The 18982-nt window shown below is 41.0% G+C and overlaps 1 protein-coding gene across 4 annotated transcripts in view; it reads right to left on the bottom strand.

Moving 5' to 3' along the window:
• Positions 1–18982, bottom strand: part of MAP2K6 (mitogen-activated protein kinase kinase 6) — a 139486-nt gene that overhangs the window by 15925 nt on the left and 104579 nt on the right. For all 4 annotated transcript variants that reach the window (XM_003808944.6, XM_008961092.6, XM_008961093.4 and 1 more), the window contains exons 4-10: positions 18781–18894; positions 16963–17082; positions 16013–16129; positions 15299–15350; positions 12437–12564; positions 11101–11178; positions 9375–9514 (exon numbers count right to left, since the gene is read on the bottom strand). In XM_003808944.6, coding sequence (XP_003808992.1) covers positions 9375–9514; positions 11101–11178; positions 12437–12564; positions 15299–15350; positions 16013–16129; positions 16963–17082; positions 18781–18894 — 749 coding nt within the window. The remainder of the gene's footprint in view (positions 1–9374; positions 9515–11100; positions 11179–12436; positions 12565–15298; positions 15351–16012; positions 16130–16962; positions 17083–18780; positions 18895–18982) is intronic.

Genomic DNA, 18982 nt, shown 5'->3' with positions numbered 1-18982 from the left:
ATATTTTCATTAGACAAGGATTTCAGAACCTGTAGAACACTAAACATAATCAGCTTTAAAAGTGTATTGAAAACACAGCCTCCTATCTTGACTTTCCTCTTCTGTAACGCTTATGTATCATGTTTTAAATCACCCTGGTTGTGCCTTAATGGGAAAAATAGTTGTGTGTGTGTGTGTGCGTGCGTGTGTGTGTACTTTCCTTTTGATACTTTACTGATGATATACACACTAATTTTTCTGATCTATAGCCATTTTTTTTCAAAAAATCTACTTTCCTTCAAAGCAGCTTTAATGCCATTTCCACAGACAAAGAAATTGGCAAGTGTTTCTTACATTGCCATTTGTTATCTCTTCACTGTCAGGTACCTAGTTCTTTTTGCTTCTGTTTCCCATGAATGTATAATTTGCTTTTATATAGTCCTAACCAAACCTGCCTGAGATAGAAGCAATAAACCCCTAATATTTATTTTCTTTTCCTTGAGACAGGGGCTGGCTATGTTGCCCAGGCTGGAGTGCAGGGGCATACAATCTCGGCTCACTGCAGCCTCCACCTCCCTAGGCTCAGGTGATCTTCCTGCCTCAGCCTCCTGAGTAGCTGGGATTACAGGCACGTGCCACCATGCCTGGCTAATTTTTGTATTTTTTGTAGAGGCAGGGTTTCACCATGTTGCCCAGGCTGGTCTCGAAGTCTTAGGCTCAAGTGATCCACCTGCCTCAGCCTTCCAAAGAGCTGGGAGTACAGGTGTGAGCCACTGTGCCCAACCCCCCATAACATTTCTAAGGTAATACTGCTTGTTTATGACAAAGGTAATAAGACCTGTTTACGACAGCTGATAAAAGAGAGAGCGCACTCAGTGACAGCAATTATTCTTGTTAGAAATACTTTATGGTCATGCGCTATTGTCAGGTGACTTCTGGTTATTCTGCTCTCCATTGACACAGACATTTAATAACATTTGATACCGGAGGCAATAAATGCTGTTACTTATTATTTAACAGTAATAAAACTGTAAGATGAAGAGACCAACCCATCACCCCATTCTCAGCCCATCCCTATCCTCTATCCAACTCTGGCCTTAAAATGAAAAAAAAAAAAAAAGAAAAGAAAAAGAAAGAAAGAAAAGAAAAGAAACAATTTACTTGGAGTTGGAATCCCAGGTTACAGAATGCAGAAAAAGATGATTTTAAAAACTATGATTTGCAAGGCAACCTACAGACTCCTGTGCCCAACGGACCACAAAATCATACATGAATGGAAAGGAGCTTTGCCTGGCATTGGAATGGAAAGGAATTTTGCCTGGAGTTGGAGGAATCAAAATGTAACTGATTGTTAGGTTGCTGGGATTTGAGCTAACGGATCATTTTGAGCAAATGAGACCTAGCATGTGTGACGTGAGCTCTGCCTCACCCTCTGAAGCTAAGCATGACGGGGTAAGGTACAGAACCATGAGAGAGCGAAGTAGTTCAGGCACTTTGAGAAACTGTGGTTTAAAACGAAATAAAATTTAAAAAAAAAAGAGAGAGAGAGAAAGTTTTTGAACCAAAACAACTTAAAATCAGCCTACCAGTTTGTTCCAGGCAATGCTGTGGGTGGAAGCCAGGGAACCTGAGACAGGCTACAGGTAGATGTGAGGACAGAAGTTTCAACCTGGAACTGAGGGCAGACCTAGGACCTAGTGACCTCAGTGACCAGACAACCTATGAGAGAAAGTTTCATCTCAACTGAGGATAAAAATAAGAGCGCATTAGAAAGAGGAATTAACAGGCGGCAAAGTCTGATTGATATGGGAACGTGTGCTGAGTGAAATGAATGAGTCCGTGTAACTCCCACCGATGGTTTTGTAGGTACCTAGATGCTGAGAGTCTACGTGGGTGGTTCTCAGCTGGAGGTCATTTTGCTCCCCAGAGGATATACGGAAAATGTCAGGAGGCATTTTTGGTTGTTACATCTGGTGGCAGCGTGTTACTGGCATCTAATAGGTAGAGGCCAGGGATGTTGCTAAACATCCTGTAATGCACTGGGCAATCCCGCACAACAAAGAACACTCTAGCCCAAAATGTCATGAGTGCAGAGATTAAGAAACGCTGTGCTTTGTGTAACAGGTGGTCCCTCCTTGTTGCGGCTTCCTCTCCCCTTCACTTAAAAGGACCATCTCCAGCTGGTTTGTCTGTCTTTAAGCACATTCTCACCACGACCGTCTCCTGCCCTCAACCCCAGGAAGCAAAAGTGTTTCTTTCTAAGTTCAAGAGCTAGTTTACCTAGAAAGAAACACAGAAGAAGCAATGTGATCCCAGGAGCGTTGCTGACTTGCACACAGACCCTGGTAAAAAAAAAAAAAAAAAAAAAAAAAAAAAAAAAAACAGGCTAGAAGCCCTGAATTTCCCACTATTGTTCAAAGCAAATCAAAAACCAGAAATGCTTCTCTATCGTTGGAACAATGTAACACGCTAAGTAAATAACAAAAAGCGCAAGCGCAACATTAAATCCACACTCAATATTCAGATGGTTGATTCTGGCTGTCTCTATTTAGACCTTAAACTCCGCATTGCATCTGGAACATTCTCACTGAGGACCCAGGCCCACTCCATTACTAGCTTTCATCGGTCAACAACAGAACCAAGGCAATGTCAGGAAGAAAAGCTTGTTTCTCAAATGTAAAAATGTGCTGATTTTTTACCTTATATTTAGCAGAAAAGATAAAATGACTGTCTCTTTCCAACAGATAGATGAGCTTAAACATCTCCATTTTTAAAAATACTGTATTTTTTTTAAATGCTGTATTTTTTTAAAATACTGATTTTGAGTCAGGATATCTTATCTTTTCACTTCTGGAACAGCTTATAAAGATTTCTCAGCCAGGTGCAGTGGCTCATGCCTGTAATCCCAACACTTTGTGAGGGTGAGACAGGTGGATCACTTGAGCTCACTTGAGGTCAGGAGTTCAAGACCAGCCTGGCCAATATGGTGAAACCCCGACTCTGCTAAAAATACAAAAATTAGCTGAGCATGGTGGCAGGAGCCTGTAATCCCAGTTACTAGGGAGGCTGAGGCACAAGAATCACTTGAACCTGGGAGGCAGAGGTTGCAGTGAGCTGAGATTGCACCACTGCACTCCAGCCTGGGCAACAGGGTGAGACTGTATCAAAAAAGAAAAAAAAAATCTCCAGATTTTTGTTAACTCTGTATAAAGAAAATATGGGGAAAGTACCCTAGTTGATCCATCATAAAGTGTTAAGGATTCCTGAAACCTCCAAGACTAACTGGTCAATAGGCTATTCCTTGACTCATGGCCCCAGATTAGAAAGCTCACAATCTACCCCAAACACTACTGCAGAATATAAATGGAAAATACTTACACCGCAAAGCAAGGCTGTTTATTAAATTAATGTAACTGATATAACCCATTCTCTCCATCTTTTAAATCAAGAACACTTCAAAACATGGGCTAAGAATAGCAATACACTCAGGATAAGGTTGGGGGGAAAGCAAATTTTCCATGTTTAGTAGGAAGTACTTGAAATTCAGTATACAATAACAACTTTGGAGTTCAAAGCAACACCAATTTCTTTTTGAACTGGAATCAGACTTTTGAATTTTCAAAGAGCTTGTCATTTTCAAGCGTGCAATTAGCTAACTGCCCTAATTCCTTTTCCAAATGCCACAACACACGCTTCTGACCATAGCTGACACTAAAAAACAGCTCATGCTGTCTTGAGAATTGCTAGCTTGTAGTTTGTGCTGACCAGAGGATTTCTGCCTATTTGAATTCCCCCGATCATTTCCAAGAAGGGCTATTTGGTACATCCACAGAATAAAAACACATTGCGCGTTTCAAGGCATACATTTGTCAAAAGCTAAATAAACATCTAGTGCCTCTTTTTACTGTCCTTCCTACACAAGTAGGAGACTGTATTTGACTGTCTGTGTTTTATGCTAGTTTCCCTGAGTCAGACAATATTGATGCTTGAGTGGGCCTCCACTACCCTTCAATATGCCATCAGACTGGTCAGTTAGGCCCACAGCTTCTTAAATAGGCCTGGAGAAAAAGCCAAAGGGAAGTCCAGCTGATTTGGCACTCGGCAGTTGACTTCCAGTGACTTCCTTCTGTGAACCTATAGGAAGAGTTTATAATGAAAAGTGTAAACCGGCTAAGATTCCAATCTTTTGTGAACTCGTTTGTTAACCCTTCTGCAGGACTAGAAAGCAAGACTTCTCTCTTAGACTTCTCTATGATGAATCTCAAAACAAGGCTGACATGGTCAACACAACCCAACTCAAGAACTCCTTAAAACCCCTATGATAAGAAAGAGATATATAGGAAAAAGAAGAAGAAAATCTCATTCTGTAGTCCTATCTCAAAATAAATACAGAAAAGAAGGGTTTGTAAGAAACCATTGTGGGTTTGCTTTTTTCCTTTACGTTCATATGGTTAATTCTTCCTTCTCCTTCAAGATAACATTTGTCAGATGTTACTGCAAAAGAAATGCAAAAACTGGAACTCTGGACTCTAGGTCTAACTTTGGGTGTGGTGATGATAGCCTGTTAGAGCTTTTCTACTTCACCCCACAAACTAAGTGATTTACTGTCAACTAACAAGCAGTGATCAGTACGGATGGGCCAGACAAGAGTGGCTACCAAGTCAATTCCCTGGATACAGAATTATGGTACCTAGCAACATGGTGATGGCATCGTGCCAAGTTGATTCCTTGGCACGTGTATGATACCTAGGCAGGTGTATGATACCTAGTAGCTTTGTGACATCGAATGCTTAGGTAGGATACACAAGTTCACAAATACTCTGACAGTTACCTAGGCTGTGGGTATAATGGGTTCTTTTTCTGCATACCAAAGACAGATGTAGGCAATAAAAACATAGATGTATCTATCTTGAAATTTGAGATTAAATATTTCACTTTTGAAATCTGTAGTCTCCCTTCCCCACTTAGCACATAGAGGGGCCTTTCTGAGAAGTCTGGGAGGACCATAGCCTACATAATAAAAATATAAAAAACATGGAGCTCACGAAAAAAAAAAAGGTCCTTTAATGAAGTTATGTCTCAACAACACAGCTTTATTCATGAGAAAAGTAAAAGAATAGCTGATAAAGGGGAGTTACGTGCACAGGGAATGTTCATGAGGAGGTAGAAGAGGTACTTTTCTGTTAACATTATCACTTTTCCATTCTTTCCACCAAGCTCCAGATCAAACCTCAAGCTTTCAGTCATCAAACAAGTAAAATCACCAGATGGCTAATGGATGGAGGTATGCACCCATATATGAATACATGTATGAAAAATAAAATTGCTTCCGTAAAGTTCTAGGCCAGTCATAAACTCTAAAAGAAAATCAGTGCTACTTTTCGAGTATAAGATGACTTTTTCAACCCAGTTGAAAAATAATGTTCATACTTAAGGGATATCAAAGAAAATATATTGGTGGTTTGTGGCAGGGAAAAAAGTTATTGACCTGGGATCTGAAATAGGAGAGCTTGCATGCTGAAAAAGTCAAACTGAGGATAAGTAAGAATGCTCATAAAATTCAGAATTAACGATTCCCTTCTATTTCTTAATTCCCATACCAACAAAATGACTATTTTAGACAACTGATACTCTTAAGTATAGCATTCTACCAGAACTATAATACTGACACTTTGAGGAAGGAAAATTTATCTTTTAATGACTTCTAGGGTAAAGTGATTTGGGTTTTGTTTCTAGATAGTTTCATATTTTATTTTATTTTATATTACATTTTGTTATTTATTTAATTTTATCTTATTTTGGCAGGATCTTGCTCTGTCACCCAGGCTGGAGTGCAGTGGGACAATTATGGCTCACTGCAGCCTCAGCCTTCCAAGCTCAAGCGATCCTCCTACCTTGGCCTTCCAAGTAGCTGGGTCCCCAGGTGCACACCACCACACCCAGCTAATTTGTGTATTTTTTGTAGAGACAGGGTATTATTTTTAATATACCCAGATATAAGACAAACTGACTTACTTGAGTAGAAATGACATGACACCGAGCAAACAGTATTAATAGAATTAACAGTTTCAGGAAAGCTGAGACATGTCTACGGCTCAAAATTTTTTAATTAATGAACTGTGGTAGCTGGGATTAAAATTAAAAGAAAATGAGAGAGAAGGGGATATCTTTGCAGGCAGCCATGAAGGCACTATGGGTGTTATAAGGAGAGAGAAGGCACAGGGCAGTCATTATATGAAGAGCAATGATGCTGGTATCTGGAACTTCCATATATGTGTGCATACATTAAAATTAGAAAAATTGGCCGGACGCAGTGGCTCACGCCTGTGATCCCAGCACTTTGGGAGGCTGAGGCGGGGCGGATCACGAGGTCAGGAGATCGAGACCATCCTGGTTAATACGGTGAAACCCCGTCTTTACTAAAAATATAAAAAATTAGCTGGGCGTGGTGGTGGGCACCTGTAGTCCCAGCTACTCAGGAGGCTGAGGCAGGATAATGGCGTGAACCCAGGAGGCGGAGCTTGCAGTGAGCTGAGATCGTGCCACTGCACTCCAACCTGGGTGGCAGAGCAAAACTCCGTCTCCAAAAAAAAAAAAAAAAAAATTAAAAAACATTTATTTCTCAAGACGTTCATTTTTAAAATATCTCTAAAAAGTTTCAATGCTCTGATTCTTTGGAGAAAATTCCAGTAAGAGAAAAAATACACTGGTGAAAGAAAATTCAAGCAATTGGATGATTTTTTTTTAAATAAATTGAAGAAAATAAGCCTTCTAAACAGAAACTAGTTGATGGCAGGTCCATAGATCATATGTCTAAACCTGGGGTTATCACCGCAGCTGTACATAAAAATGACTTGAGAACATTTAAAAATATATTAGTATCTTGGCCCCTCCCCAGATCAATTAAATCAGAGTCTATGAGGATGAGGCCTAGGGGGCAGTGATTTTGAAAGCTCACTAGAGTTTTATAAATGAGCAGCCACAGTTGAGAATCATTGGATTAAACTGGTGATTCACAATGGTAGACTCAGCTTTCTCAAACTTTTCACACCAGCCTCGTTCTTACCAAAATTTCCTAAAGCACCCAGAATCTTGGGAAAAGGGGATAGGTGGGAGAAGGGTAATAGGGAGAATAATTTGAAGAGACTTAGCTAGATAAGATAATTCCCCATTACCACCCCTCTTGAGAACTACTGTTCTGTACTACCCAAGATGCCTCATCCTTTTTTTTTTTTTTTTTTTTTTGAGATGGCGTCTCTCTTTTATCACCCAGGCTGGAGTGCAGTGGTGCAATCTCAGCTCACTGCAACCTCCGCCTTCTAGGTTCAAGCAATTCTCCTGCATCAATCTCCTGAGTAGCTGGGACTACAGGTGTGTGCTACCACACTTGGCTAATTTTTGTATTTTTAGCAGAGATGGGTTTTCACCATGTTGGTCAGGCTGGTCTCGAACTCCTGACCTCAAGTGATCCGCCCACCTTGGCCTCCCAAAGTGCTGGAATTACAGGCGTGAGCCACCACGCCTGGCCCCTCATCCCTTTTTTTGATGTGACCTTAAACATCTGAGGATGAGGCAATAAATAAATAAATAAACAACCAACCAACCATCCACAAAAAACAAGTCTTTGAATCCAGAAGGCAAAATCATGAACCCAGGTCAACCTGGCAGAGGTACTACCACATCCAGCACACTCCCTCAAGGAAAACAGACAGGAAGCAGCCTAGAAGATGTATCTTTTAAGAGGCATCCAACAACTATTACACTAGTGCTCGAGGCTCCAGCCCCTCTCTAGTCATCCAGCCAAAAACAAAAACAAACAACTGCAGACCAGCCTCATACATCATCAGGGAAAAGTACCAGGAACGAGAAGGGGCCTAGGGCTAACAAAGAGTCCAAGAGCTCTTAGGTTCACAAGCAACAGACAGTTGCTTTGTTTTATGTTTCTTCCATGTTTCCTGATGAATGCTGTATTCACAGCTTTTTTTTTTTTTTTTTTGAGATGAAGTTTTATTCTTGTTGCTCAGGCTGGAGTGCAATGGCATGATCTCGGCTCACTGCAGCCTCCACTTCCCAGGTTCAAGCGGTTCTCCTGCCTCAGCCTCCCGAGATTACAGCTGTCCGCCACCATGCCCAGTTAATTTTTTGTATTTTTAGTGGAGTCAGGTTTTCACCATTTTGGCCAGGCTGGTCTTGAACTCCTGACCTCAGGTGATCCACTCGCCTCGGCCTCCCAAAGTACTGGGATTACAGGCGCGGGTGCCCTGCCTCACAGCACTTCTAAAAAGCATGGAGGCTGAGGAATGAAGCCATGGGGAAGATGTTCCTTCAGCTTCCTCAGTACCTCAAACAGCCTTCAGAGCTCCAGGCCCTTCCCCAGCAGTGAGTACTCAGAACGGCTCCCCTCCCAGGGTCACAGCTGGGCCTGCCACCATCTCCGAGCCCCCTTCCTCCCAATTCTCATCTACTTCTCCCGGATGGCCAAATACGCTAACCTGGCTCGGGGTGTGCTTCACTTCTGGCATCCTGCTTCCAGCATCACTTGCCATGATCATTACTATCAAGCCATGCTAGGCATCATGACCTCTATGCAGACAGAAATTACTGGATTGTCTAGAGAATACTCTCCCCTCTTGCTTTTCTTGACTGCCCTGGCAGTTTTCATGAAAATATAGTTCACCTCATGAGTATGGCTCCCTCCCACTTTCCACCCCAACTTCCTTTGGATTCCCTTCCCAGAACTTCAGCATTGTCTCTTATGGTGGGCAAGTTTCTCCACAGTTAGCAAGTATTCAGTAGCAACCAAGGTTCTACAAGACTTCTGGGGACCTAAGAAACACTCTCAAACTACCCACTATGTTCTCACCGAAAGTAATTCTTTGCCTCTACTTCCTATCCCCAGGCCTCTAGTGGGTCCTATCAGCTTTCTCTTTATGTTTTAATCAACATCAAATTGCTTAAAGCTCACATAAAGGAGTTTCTTGCTTTTGTGACATTGTGAATGATGTTCCTTCTGTTTGGAATATGTTTCCTTTCCTATTTCCCTTTTGTCTGGAAAATTCCTCTCGTGATCGCAGCTCCAGATTTATCTCCTCCAGAAAAGCCTATCCTGAGGTCTTCCCTCTGAGTTCCTTAAATCGCCTATGCCCCTATCTCTATCACTGGACTTGCCACATTATACTATAATTATTCATTTATGAGACTTCTCTACTTGACTTTGGGCTCAGTGAGGGCAGGGAGTGTGATACGGTCATCTTTGCTTCTCCAGCAGAGAGGGCATACTCCACAAATGCTTTCGGAATGAATGTATGCATGATGGATTCAACCCCGATGGAAGAAATTCATGAGAACTCATCTTCTTCTTTCACACTGACACTTGGGAGGTGAGGCTGTCTTACCACTGTGAGGTAAAGTCAACAAACTCTGCAGAGAACTTGTCTGCTGGGAGTTGTGGCGATGGCTCCTCTACCACCTGTTTGAGCTGCTGAAATGGAGTTCCCCATGAATCATAGGGAAATCGAAGGATGGCCAACTCAATCTGGAGAAAAGAAGAAAAAAGGAGACAACAGTTTCAACAGGGCTGCTTTAGGGAATCACCCACGTTTCATTTGTGGATAGACAGCAGGAAACACAAGGCAAAGTTCAAGTATAAGTCCAGGGGTAGGGGGGCAGGAAATAAACTAATAATTTGTTCTCTAGCAATTTTCCCCAAATTCCTAGTGCTGGGGATTTTTAAATATTACTTACTAGACACAGCCACTTAAGCCTATCTAAAATGGGGACCCTCACTAAAACCCACTGTGGCACTTCATAAAAATTGTAAGCCAACCGTATTAAACTTCAGGATGTAAAGCTACGAGGATTTCAAACGTTTGGTCTGAAAAGTAATTCCCAGCCTAAGATCTTTCCAGAGCCGAGCATCTACTGCCACCTTCAGGTCCCTTGGTGAAATGACAGGGAGAAAAAGCAACCTAGAACCAAATGACAGATCTTTTTTTGGACTTGAGAAAAGGCCACTTTGCATTACAGGATCATGTGCTTTCTGGGCAGGCAGGAGAAATAACTCATGGGATTTATTCAGCTGCTGTGCCTGGGGAGGAGCCAGGACCACAGTGGATAATTCCAGACCTTGGTGATCCACTGAAAATGTATGACCACCAAAGTTATGAAATTTACAATCACCAAAGTTATGAATAAGTTATGAATAAATCATATAACTTTAGGGCTGTGTCTAAGGAAATCATCCTATTGGTTATCATGTATTGAGGATATACCTGACTGATATGGTTGGGCTGTGTCCCCACCCAAATCTCATCTTGAATTGTAGCTCCCATAATTCCTACATGTTGTGGGAGGGACCCAGTGGGAAATAATTGAATCATGGGGGTGGTTCCCCCATACTGTTCTATGGTTCTCATGGTAGTGAAAAAGTCTCACGAGATCTGATGGTTTTATGAAGCATCTCCCTTTTCACTTGGCTGTCTCATTCTCTCTTGTCTGCCGCCATATAAGATGTGCCTTTCACCTTCCGCCATGATCGTGAGGCCTCCCCAGCTGCATGGAACTGTGAGTCCATTGAACCTCTTTTTCTTTTAAATTACTCATTCTTGGGGATGCTTTTATCAGCAGTGTGAAAACGAACTAATACACTGACCTGATCAGACTTTGACTTCTACTTCTCCAATAAAAATATCCTGGGAAGCATAGCCTATGTCCTGGATAACACGGCCCTATCAGGGTTCACGCACATTAGCATTCTTTGCACAGCTTAAGCTTCTTGCCTTGGCTCGAATAATTTAATTTTAAACTATAAGGAATCTAGTCAGATCCTCTCGTTTTACAGAGGAGGATAGGAAGATAGTCCATGTGACTGTAACAATTACTCAAAAAGGCATACAGCTCGTCAGAGGTGGAATCAAGAGAAAGATTGGTTTCCCCAATCCCATATCAGTGTTTTTATTATACCACAATACAAACAATTATTACTCAAAATCTCCTACCATCTCAGCAGGAGAGGGCGCCCCAAACCAGCATTTAGGGCATTTGTTTCTTGAACCCAACGTCCACCTCATTCTAGTTTCATTACCCACAACCTCATAGTTCATGATGATTGGCATACACTACCATCGTGATGCCCAGACTCCAAATGTCAGACTTCACACTGTATCCCTTCTGGTTGAGCTCTGGGTTTATTCTTTCAGGCTGGAAAGGAGACAGACAACTGAGAAACTGGGAAGACAACTGAGATAACGTTCTTAGTTCAATAGTCTCTGGGGATGGGGGTAGCATCAGCTGCCAAGTGAGTTGTTATAAGCTGTTAACATGCCACCAAGGCCAAGAAGACCCGGTTAACTACAATAAATATCAATGTCTCCGTGGGGTTTCCCTTCTTCTGTGTTTGTCTTTTCTTGGACACAGTAATGGATCAAGTTCCTTTCATAACAAATTTAAAATTTGCCTTAAGAAGAAACAGGGTATACATTATAAAGCTACTTTGCCCATCTAGAATTATCCTTGTTTAAAACACGAACAGTCCAGAACTCAATAAAACAAGAGTCACTGGGCCACTGTCCCATGCTAATAGACCTGAGCAATTTTTAGCTAAACACAGAAGGAAGCTTTTCAATTCAAAGCACAAGTCCATTTCCAGATAGAATCTAGTGTCCGTTCCTTCAGTTAAAGGGGATTGCAAGGTCTCTGCTAATGACGGTGAATCTTCACAGCTGTGAGGTCCTCTCATAACTAATCTAACTGCCTTGTTTGGGTAATTTAAGCTCTATTTACTATTTTGTCCTCAACAAACAAGGTAATACTCCCCTGCAATACAGTGTGGAAAACTGTGCAGGCTATATGTATTGTGTATATATTTTTTCAAATAACGTATCTCTTTCACTTGATTTTTTTAAAGTAATATATATATAACTATGTCTGTGCCCCACCAAAACCCACAGGTTAAAACCTAATCGCACATGTGGTGGCATCAGAAGGCAGGGCCTTTGGGGGGTGATTGAATCATGAAAGTGGAATACTAATGAATAGGATTGGGGCCCTTATTTAAAAAGCCCTAGAGAGATCCCTCGCCCCTTTCACCGTGCGAGGACTAAGCAGGAAGGTCCTATGTATGATCCTGAGAAACGTGAGCCCTCATTGGACACCGAATCTTCTGGTGCCTTCATCTTGGATTTCCTAGCCTCCAAAACTGTGAGAAATAAATTTCTGTTGTTTATATGCTGCCTGGCTTACATTACTTTGCCACAGCAGCCTGAACAAACTAAGACAATATATGAAGCAAGTGAGTAAAGATTTCAGACATAAAATTTTGAAGAAATACTAAGAGGCAGACTACTTCTGGAGTCTTAGGTACATTTCCATTTTCCCTCTGTGGCCATCCATTTCTTGTTTCCCAGCATGATTTGTCGGCAGTGACATTACCAGATGCCACCCTAGCTAATGTACTTACGGCCATGTATGGTTTGCAACCTGCATCAATTGTTTTAGCAACAGAGTCCACCAAGTAGCCACTGATTCCAAAATCGCACATCTTCACTTGACCGAGAGCATTGATGAGTACATTAGAAGGCTTGACATCTGAAAGCGAAAACAACCAGAATGCCATCATTTCAGCCTGCTTCCAAGGTTCATTTCTCTGCCACCAGAGGGCCTAAAATCTCCATTTGTCCTTCATCTTCCTTTCCCCAAGTTGCCCAACACAGAAGTAACTGCCATCCCTGACCCACAGTTAACAACGGCTTATTGCTTTCAACTTGATTTTCTATTTCATGTTTTGTTCCGGCCTTGTAGAATTGTGAATTTCTCCATACAAAGAACTGTTTTCTCCACTGATTTTATGATCTTCATTACCCTCATACTTGTAGTAAGAGCCTAAAAAATTATTACTGAATCAAATGTCCAATTCAAAATGATTTATTGATGTTTAACGTAGGAGTAATAAAACAAAGAACAAAAACGCAGACTGTGACACAATGATATACCAAATATGACCAAAGCAACCTTTGTGTTTGTTTGGTTTGGTTTTTCCTTCAAGATAAGGTCTTACTCTGTCACTCAACCGGTGTGCAGTGGTGTGATCATAGCTCACTGCAGCCTCAAACTCCTGGGCTCAAATCATCCTCCCGCCTCAGTCTCCTGAGTAGCTTGGACTACAGGTGTGAACCACCATGCCTAGCTAACTTTTTTTTTTTTTTTTTTTTGACAGACAGGATGTCTCTTTGTTGACCAGGCTGGTCTCAAACTCCTGGCCTCAAGCAGTCCTCCCACCCCACCTCCCAAAGGGCTGTGATTACAGGTGTGAGCCACCAAGCCTGGCCCAAAGCAACAAATTTTGATTGAAACCTCTGCTAGCGATGTGTCAGAGGTCACATAGTGTAAAGGATCATAAACCCAGGTATTCCAGACCACAGGGCAGGTTACTGAAGAAGCAGTATGACAGACCAGATTTTAAACGAATCCTTTTGACTAGAAAAATTTAACCCACCCGCCCATATGCCCAAAAAATGGAACTAAGATTATCTCTGGATAATAACATTTGAAATTACAGCTAATTTTTCCCTTTGTGATACTTTTCATAACACCCATAAAATTGGAAGTAAAAGATTTTTTTTTTTTTTTTTTTTTGAGACGGAGTCTCGCTCTGTCGCCCAGGCTGGAGTGCAGTGGCGCAATCTCGGCTCACTGCAAGCTCCGCCTCCCGGGTTCACGCCATTCTCCTGCCTCAGCCTCCCTAGTAGCTGGGACTACAGGCGCCCGCTACCATGCCCGGCTAATTTTTTTTTGTATTTTTAGTAGAGACGGGGTTTCACCTTGTTAGCCAGGATGGTCTCGATCTCCTGACCTCGTGATCCGCCCGCCTCGGCCTCCCAAAGTGCTGGGATTACAGGCGTGAGCCACCGCGCCCGGCCGGAAGTAAAAGATTATTACAAAAGCTTTAAAAATTATCCTTTATAATTTTCCCTTTAAGCTAGAATATACACAAATTTCATTTTATTATTTTTATACCTTACATATTTTCTCTAATATGAATTACATATTTCATAATGGTGAAATAACCCTTAATGTTAATTTCAAAGTTGTGAATAATCTACAGTCTTTTTCCTATCTGTATTCCTTCCTATTTTCTTCTCCTCATCTTCCTTCATCCTATTTTTCCAATTTTTAATAATAACAACTTACAATAATAGGCACACTGTGGAAGGCATTTTACATTATTTCCAGGCTCAGAGAGTTTAAGAATTATCCCAACCACAAGGCCCTCTTACTTACCAATACATTCCATTATTCTTCCCAAAGACAGGGTTCAGGTTATCTCTTCCCAGAAGTTTCCCTGACTACAATCACTACAATCACTACAATCACCTGCCTCAGCCTCCCAAGTAGCTGGGATTACAGACACCCACCACCACACCTAACTAATTTTTGTATTTTCAGTAGACGCGGGGTTTCACCATGTTGGGCAGGCTGGTCTCAAATTCCTGACCTCAGGTGACCTGCCCTCCTTGGCCTCCCAAAGTGCTGGGATTATAGGCATGAACCACGGCACCCAGCTTGGTACTTTCATATTTCTAAGGTGGTTTTTTTTGTTGTTGTTGTTGTTGTTTTGTATATTTATCTTACTTCCCTATAAGAATCCTGATGCATAATTTAATCAGAATATATTTTCTTCTCAGATACCTCTCAGGGGATCTATTACATTTTAGAAGTGATTTTAAAAGATGAATAAATGGATGAATGGGTGGATAGAAAATGAATGAATGGATGGATGGATGAATGGCTGGTTGAAGAGATAACAGGCCAATAAGAAGGAAGAAAAGGAAAGAGGAAGAGATAAATCATTATATCCTGCCTCCTGTTGTCTGAAAGGGCTCTACATTCTACCAGAGTTTTTCACACTTTCATGTGCACAAGAATCACCTGGAAATCTTGTTAAAATGCAAATTCCAATTCATTTGATCTTGAGACCCATGATTCTTTTCCAACAAGCTCTCATGTGATGGCCAATACAAGATCGATTTTTATCGTATTCTCTAAAATTCTCAATGATATGATCTCATAGCTCTGCTTGCTAACAAGTGTTTATATTCAATTTGGATGTAAGACAAAGATCACGTCTTCTTCTTATGTCCTCAGCCATGATAAGGAATACTACTTATATGGTTTGCTATCCAATCTCAAAGGAAAGCCCCTTAGTTCTCTTGCCTGAGTCAATTCTACTTCCATCCATGGGGGATTGGGGGTAGGCACGGACTCCAGGTGAAAGAGATGAACTTTATCAAAGGAACAGCCAAGGCAGCTCATGGATGCTTACCTCTGTGAATGACAGACAGCTTACTATGTAAATGTTCTAATGCTTTTACAATCTGCAAGAGAAACACAAGATAGATTTATTTATCACATTGCTGGAAAGAAATTGAATGTTAAGTATATCAAGGTTTATTATCCTTGGCTTTAGGTTACCAGTGAGATATTTTCTCAAATAGTGGTGGTCCTATCTAGGAAAATACATAGGAAGTTACACAAATTGGACTCCATCCACCAGAGAGGACTGTATCTTATATCAGAGAGGATGTCTCCCTCATCTGTCTTGTTCATTTGTCCTCCTTCTTTTTCTCTCCACCCTCCTGAGCCTGAATAGCCATGAAGGTAGAAGACCTTCTTTCTATTTATTTTCCTTCTGCTTTCTTCTATGCCTACTAGTCTTAAGAGAACATTTTAAAAATCCATAAATGAAAACCAAAATAAACTAATGTCAGAATATAGACACCAGGAATGTGGTCATAGCTGATGAATGCAGCACTTAGAGTCATTTAACCTAGAGTCTGCCAAACCAAAGCAGTGCTAGAATCTTCTACACAGTGCTCAGAAAGGAAAGCATGTATTTATCCATCCACCAATAAATGTCAACAGACATGTACGAATAGTAGCTGTGGCCCAGGTAGTATTTCTTCATACTGAGGTCCGAAGACACATAGGGACTTTATTTCTCACATTATCCTTGCAGTAGGGATCAAAATGTACTCACAGAAACTGCTATTTTCCCTAAGATGTCCTCTGGAATTGTCTGGCCTTTATCAATAACTTGTTTGTAGAATTTATCTAGTGATGTATCCATGAGCTCCATGCAGATCCACACATCACCCTGGAGACCAATTGTTTCAGGAATTGTTTAAAAGGATGAAAAAGGGAGAAAGAAAAAAACAAAAACCAGTAAACCCTATCCTGAAGAATTAACTATTTCTTTCTTGAATTTTGGGGGGAAATACATTGTTTTCTGTCAAGATCATAAAGGAATTTACAAATAAGCAAGGTTATCTACAAAGAGCAAACCAGTAGGTAGCCGAGCAGAACCTGCATGTGCTCTCCTACCCCTTAATGAAAAATGGAATCTAATTACTAACAGACATAAGCAATACAACCCCAGATATCCAGGCCTTTACTGATACCACTGTCTAGGAGTTAGGTCTAGATGCCTCCTCCATGTCGGATCTCTCACACTAAATACCAGCAATAGTCAGTCAAAAAGCTGGTTTTAATGAGGTGAAGCCTCATAATCCATATAACGCTAAAGTGGAAAACAGAGGTAGAGAAAAGAGATCAAAGTAAGTCTATATGGTACACAAGTAGGCTAGATGAAGCTCCTAAAGCAGTCAAAAGACCAGAATATTTCAAATTATAAGAGATCTAAGCAAATCAGTCTATAGGCGATATAGAAAGTTCTGCCAAGATAAACAAAACAAAAAAGAAAGGAGACGAGAAACTCCACATCTTAAAAAGGCTAACCACATTTGAAAATACCATAATTTCAATCCAACCTTGCTCCAGGGCATGTCATCATTGCACACACATAAACCCCCGTATACAAGATGTGTCAAACAAGAAAGAGCTCTATGATTGTGATGGCATTTACGTGATCAAAGAAACTTCTTTTTAAGTTATTGTTCCTCTTGGACTTTGAATTGAAGGGTCACCTACCTCCCGAAACAGTGCGCCATAAAAGGTGACAGTGAATGGACAGTCCACCGTCCTCATGGAAATATCCAAATCCATCAGTAGCCGTTTCTGTTCCTGGCTATTTACTGTGGCTCGGATCCGCTGAATGGAAATGCATGGAAAATTTATGGTTACTACTCTGAGGATGAGGCAGGCAGGGACCTGAAGGAGTCCCATCGTGAAAATAGTACAGTTCATGACACAAGTTCTGGCAACGACATTGTGAATAGCCACCCTAAGTGATTAGCTATTTGTAACACATGAAAATAAGGAAGGCTGTTACTCATTTGATTTCCTGAATAGTCCTGGTAAGAAACAAATTGATAGTGTGTTTTGGAGAGTGACAAAATGTTTTGGAATGTATTTCCAAGGTACGAAAACAATCTGGTTTACTGTATTATGTCTGTTCAGTGCAAAGAGGGCACAATATTAAGGACTTTGCTGCTTATCTGGGGTCCCAAGAAAATAAAAAGCCAAAAGCTCTTCTTTGGGAACATGTAAGAGTATTTGGAGGGAACAGTAACTGTAAGAGAATTGGTACAGCTATACAAAATAGAAGCAATTAGAGAAATAGAGAAACTGTTCATCCCTATCCCAGTGCTTCTGAGGGAAGAACAATCTGTCACACTAGGAAATGTAGCCTTACAGAAACATGATTATGTCATTAAATGATAGGAGAGATACAATATCACTAGGACTTCACACTTTTTGCCTACTTAGCAAGTCAGCAGAAGAACAGACTGAAAAATCTACAAGATAAAAGTATTCCCATTCTTTAAAAGCAAAAGGATCCAAGTCACCTGATTATTCCTAACAATAGCCCCAATCTATTAACTCAGCTAGAGATGTTAATTCTTTATGATCCTCCGAACACCTACTCAATAATATGAAATGATTTTAAATTTCCTTTCATAGCTCAAAAACTATGCAAATTTACTCTAGATATATTTTACCCTCCTTTTTCCACAAATGGAGACAATTTTCTCTCCCAATTCTGGTTTCTTGATTTTCAGAGGCAATTCTTTAAAAGCAACAAAATATAGAATAAAAGAGATCTATGAGTCATAACAGCCAAATGCAATACGTAAACTTTCATTGGGATGCTGATTTGAAAATCCAACAGGACAAAACAAACACACACACTTTGAGATGATCAAGGAAATTTTCATTTGGACTCCGGATTAGATGAAGGAAGTATCATTATTATTATTATTAATATTATTTGAGATGGAGTCTCACTCTGTTGTCCAGGCCGGAGTGCAGTGGCACGATCTCGGCTCACCACAACCTCCACCTCCCGGGTTCAAGTGATTCTCCTGCCTCAACCTCCCAAGTAGCTGCGACTACAGGTGTGTGCCACCATGCCTGGCTAATTTTTTGTATTTTTAGTAGAGACGAGGTTTCACTATGTTGGCCAGGCTGGTCTCGAACTCCTGACCTCGTGATCTACCCGCCTTGGCCTCCCAAACTGCTAGGATTACAGGCGTGAGCCACCACACCTGGGCCATTAATTATTTTTAAGTGTGATGATGACATGGTAGTTTTGTAAAAATTAAAAATGGTAGAAGAATGGGTGGAGGGAGAGTTAAGAGTTTAAAAAACAAATAAAAAGTAGATACAACTCACACCAAGGAAGACTTTTCCATACCTTTGGAGGAAAATACTGTTCCCTGCAAATAATCTTTTCTGTTTTACCCTACGGAAGATGGTTTTGCTTCTATTAAAAGGGCTGGTTGACAATTGAGGTGGACAAATGTATACACAGCAGATATAAAACATTTGGGAGAATGTCAACTCTACCTTCACTGCCATGATCTGCCCGCTGGGCACGTGCCGCATCTTCTCCACCACCCCGTACGCACCTCGTCCCAGTTCCATTATAGGCTCCAGGTCATCTGCCTTCACCTCAAAGTTCTGCAAGAGAGAAAAGGAATAATGCAATGGGAAAGAGAAAAATAAACAGAACAGAGAGCACATTATCCTCTATCTCGTTTCTATCAAT

This window comes from Pan paniscus, chromosome 19, assembly GCF_029289425.2.
Source record: "Pan paniscus chromosome 19, NHGRI_mPanPan1-v2.0_pri, whole genome shotgun sequence".
Classification (NCBI taxonomy): Eukaryota; Metazoa; Chordata; class Mammalia; order Primates; family Hominidae; genus Pan; species Pan paniscus.
Note: the sequence above shows the minus strand (reverse complement) of the source record. Positions and strands in the feature narration are given on the sequence as shown.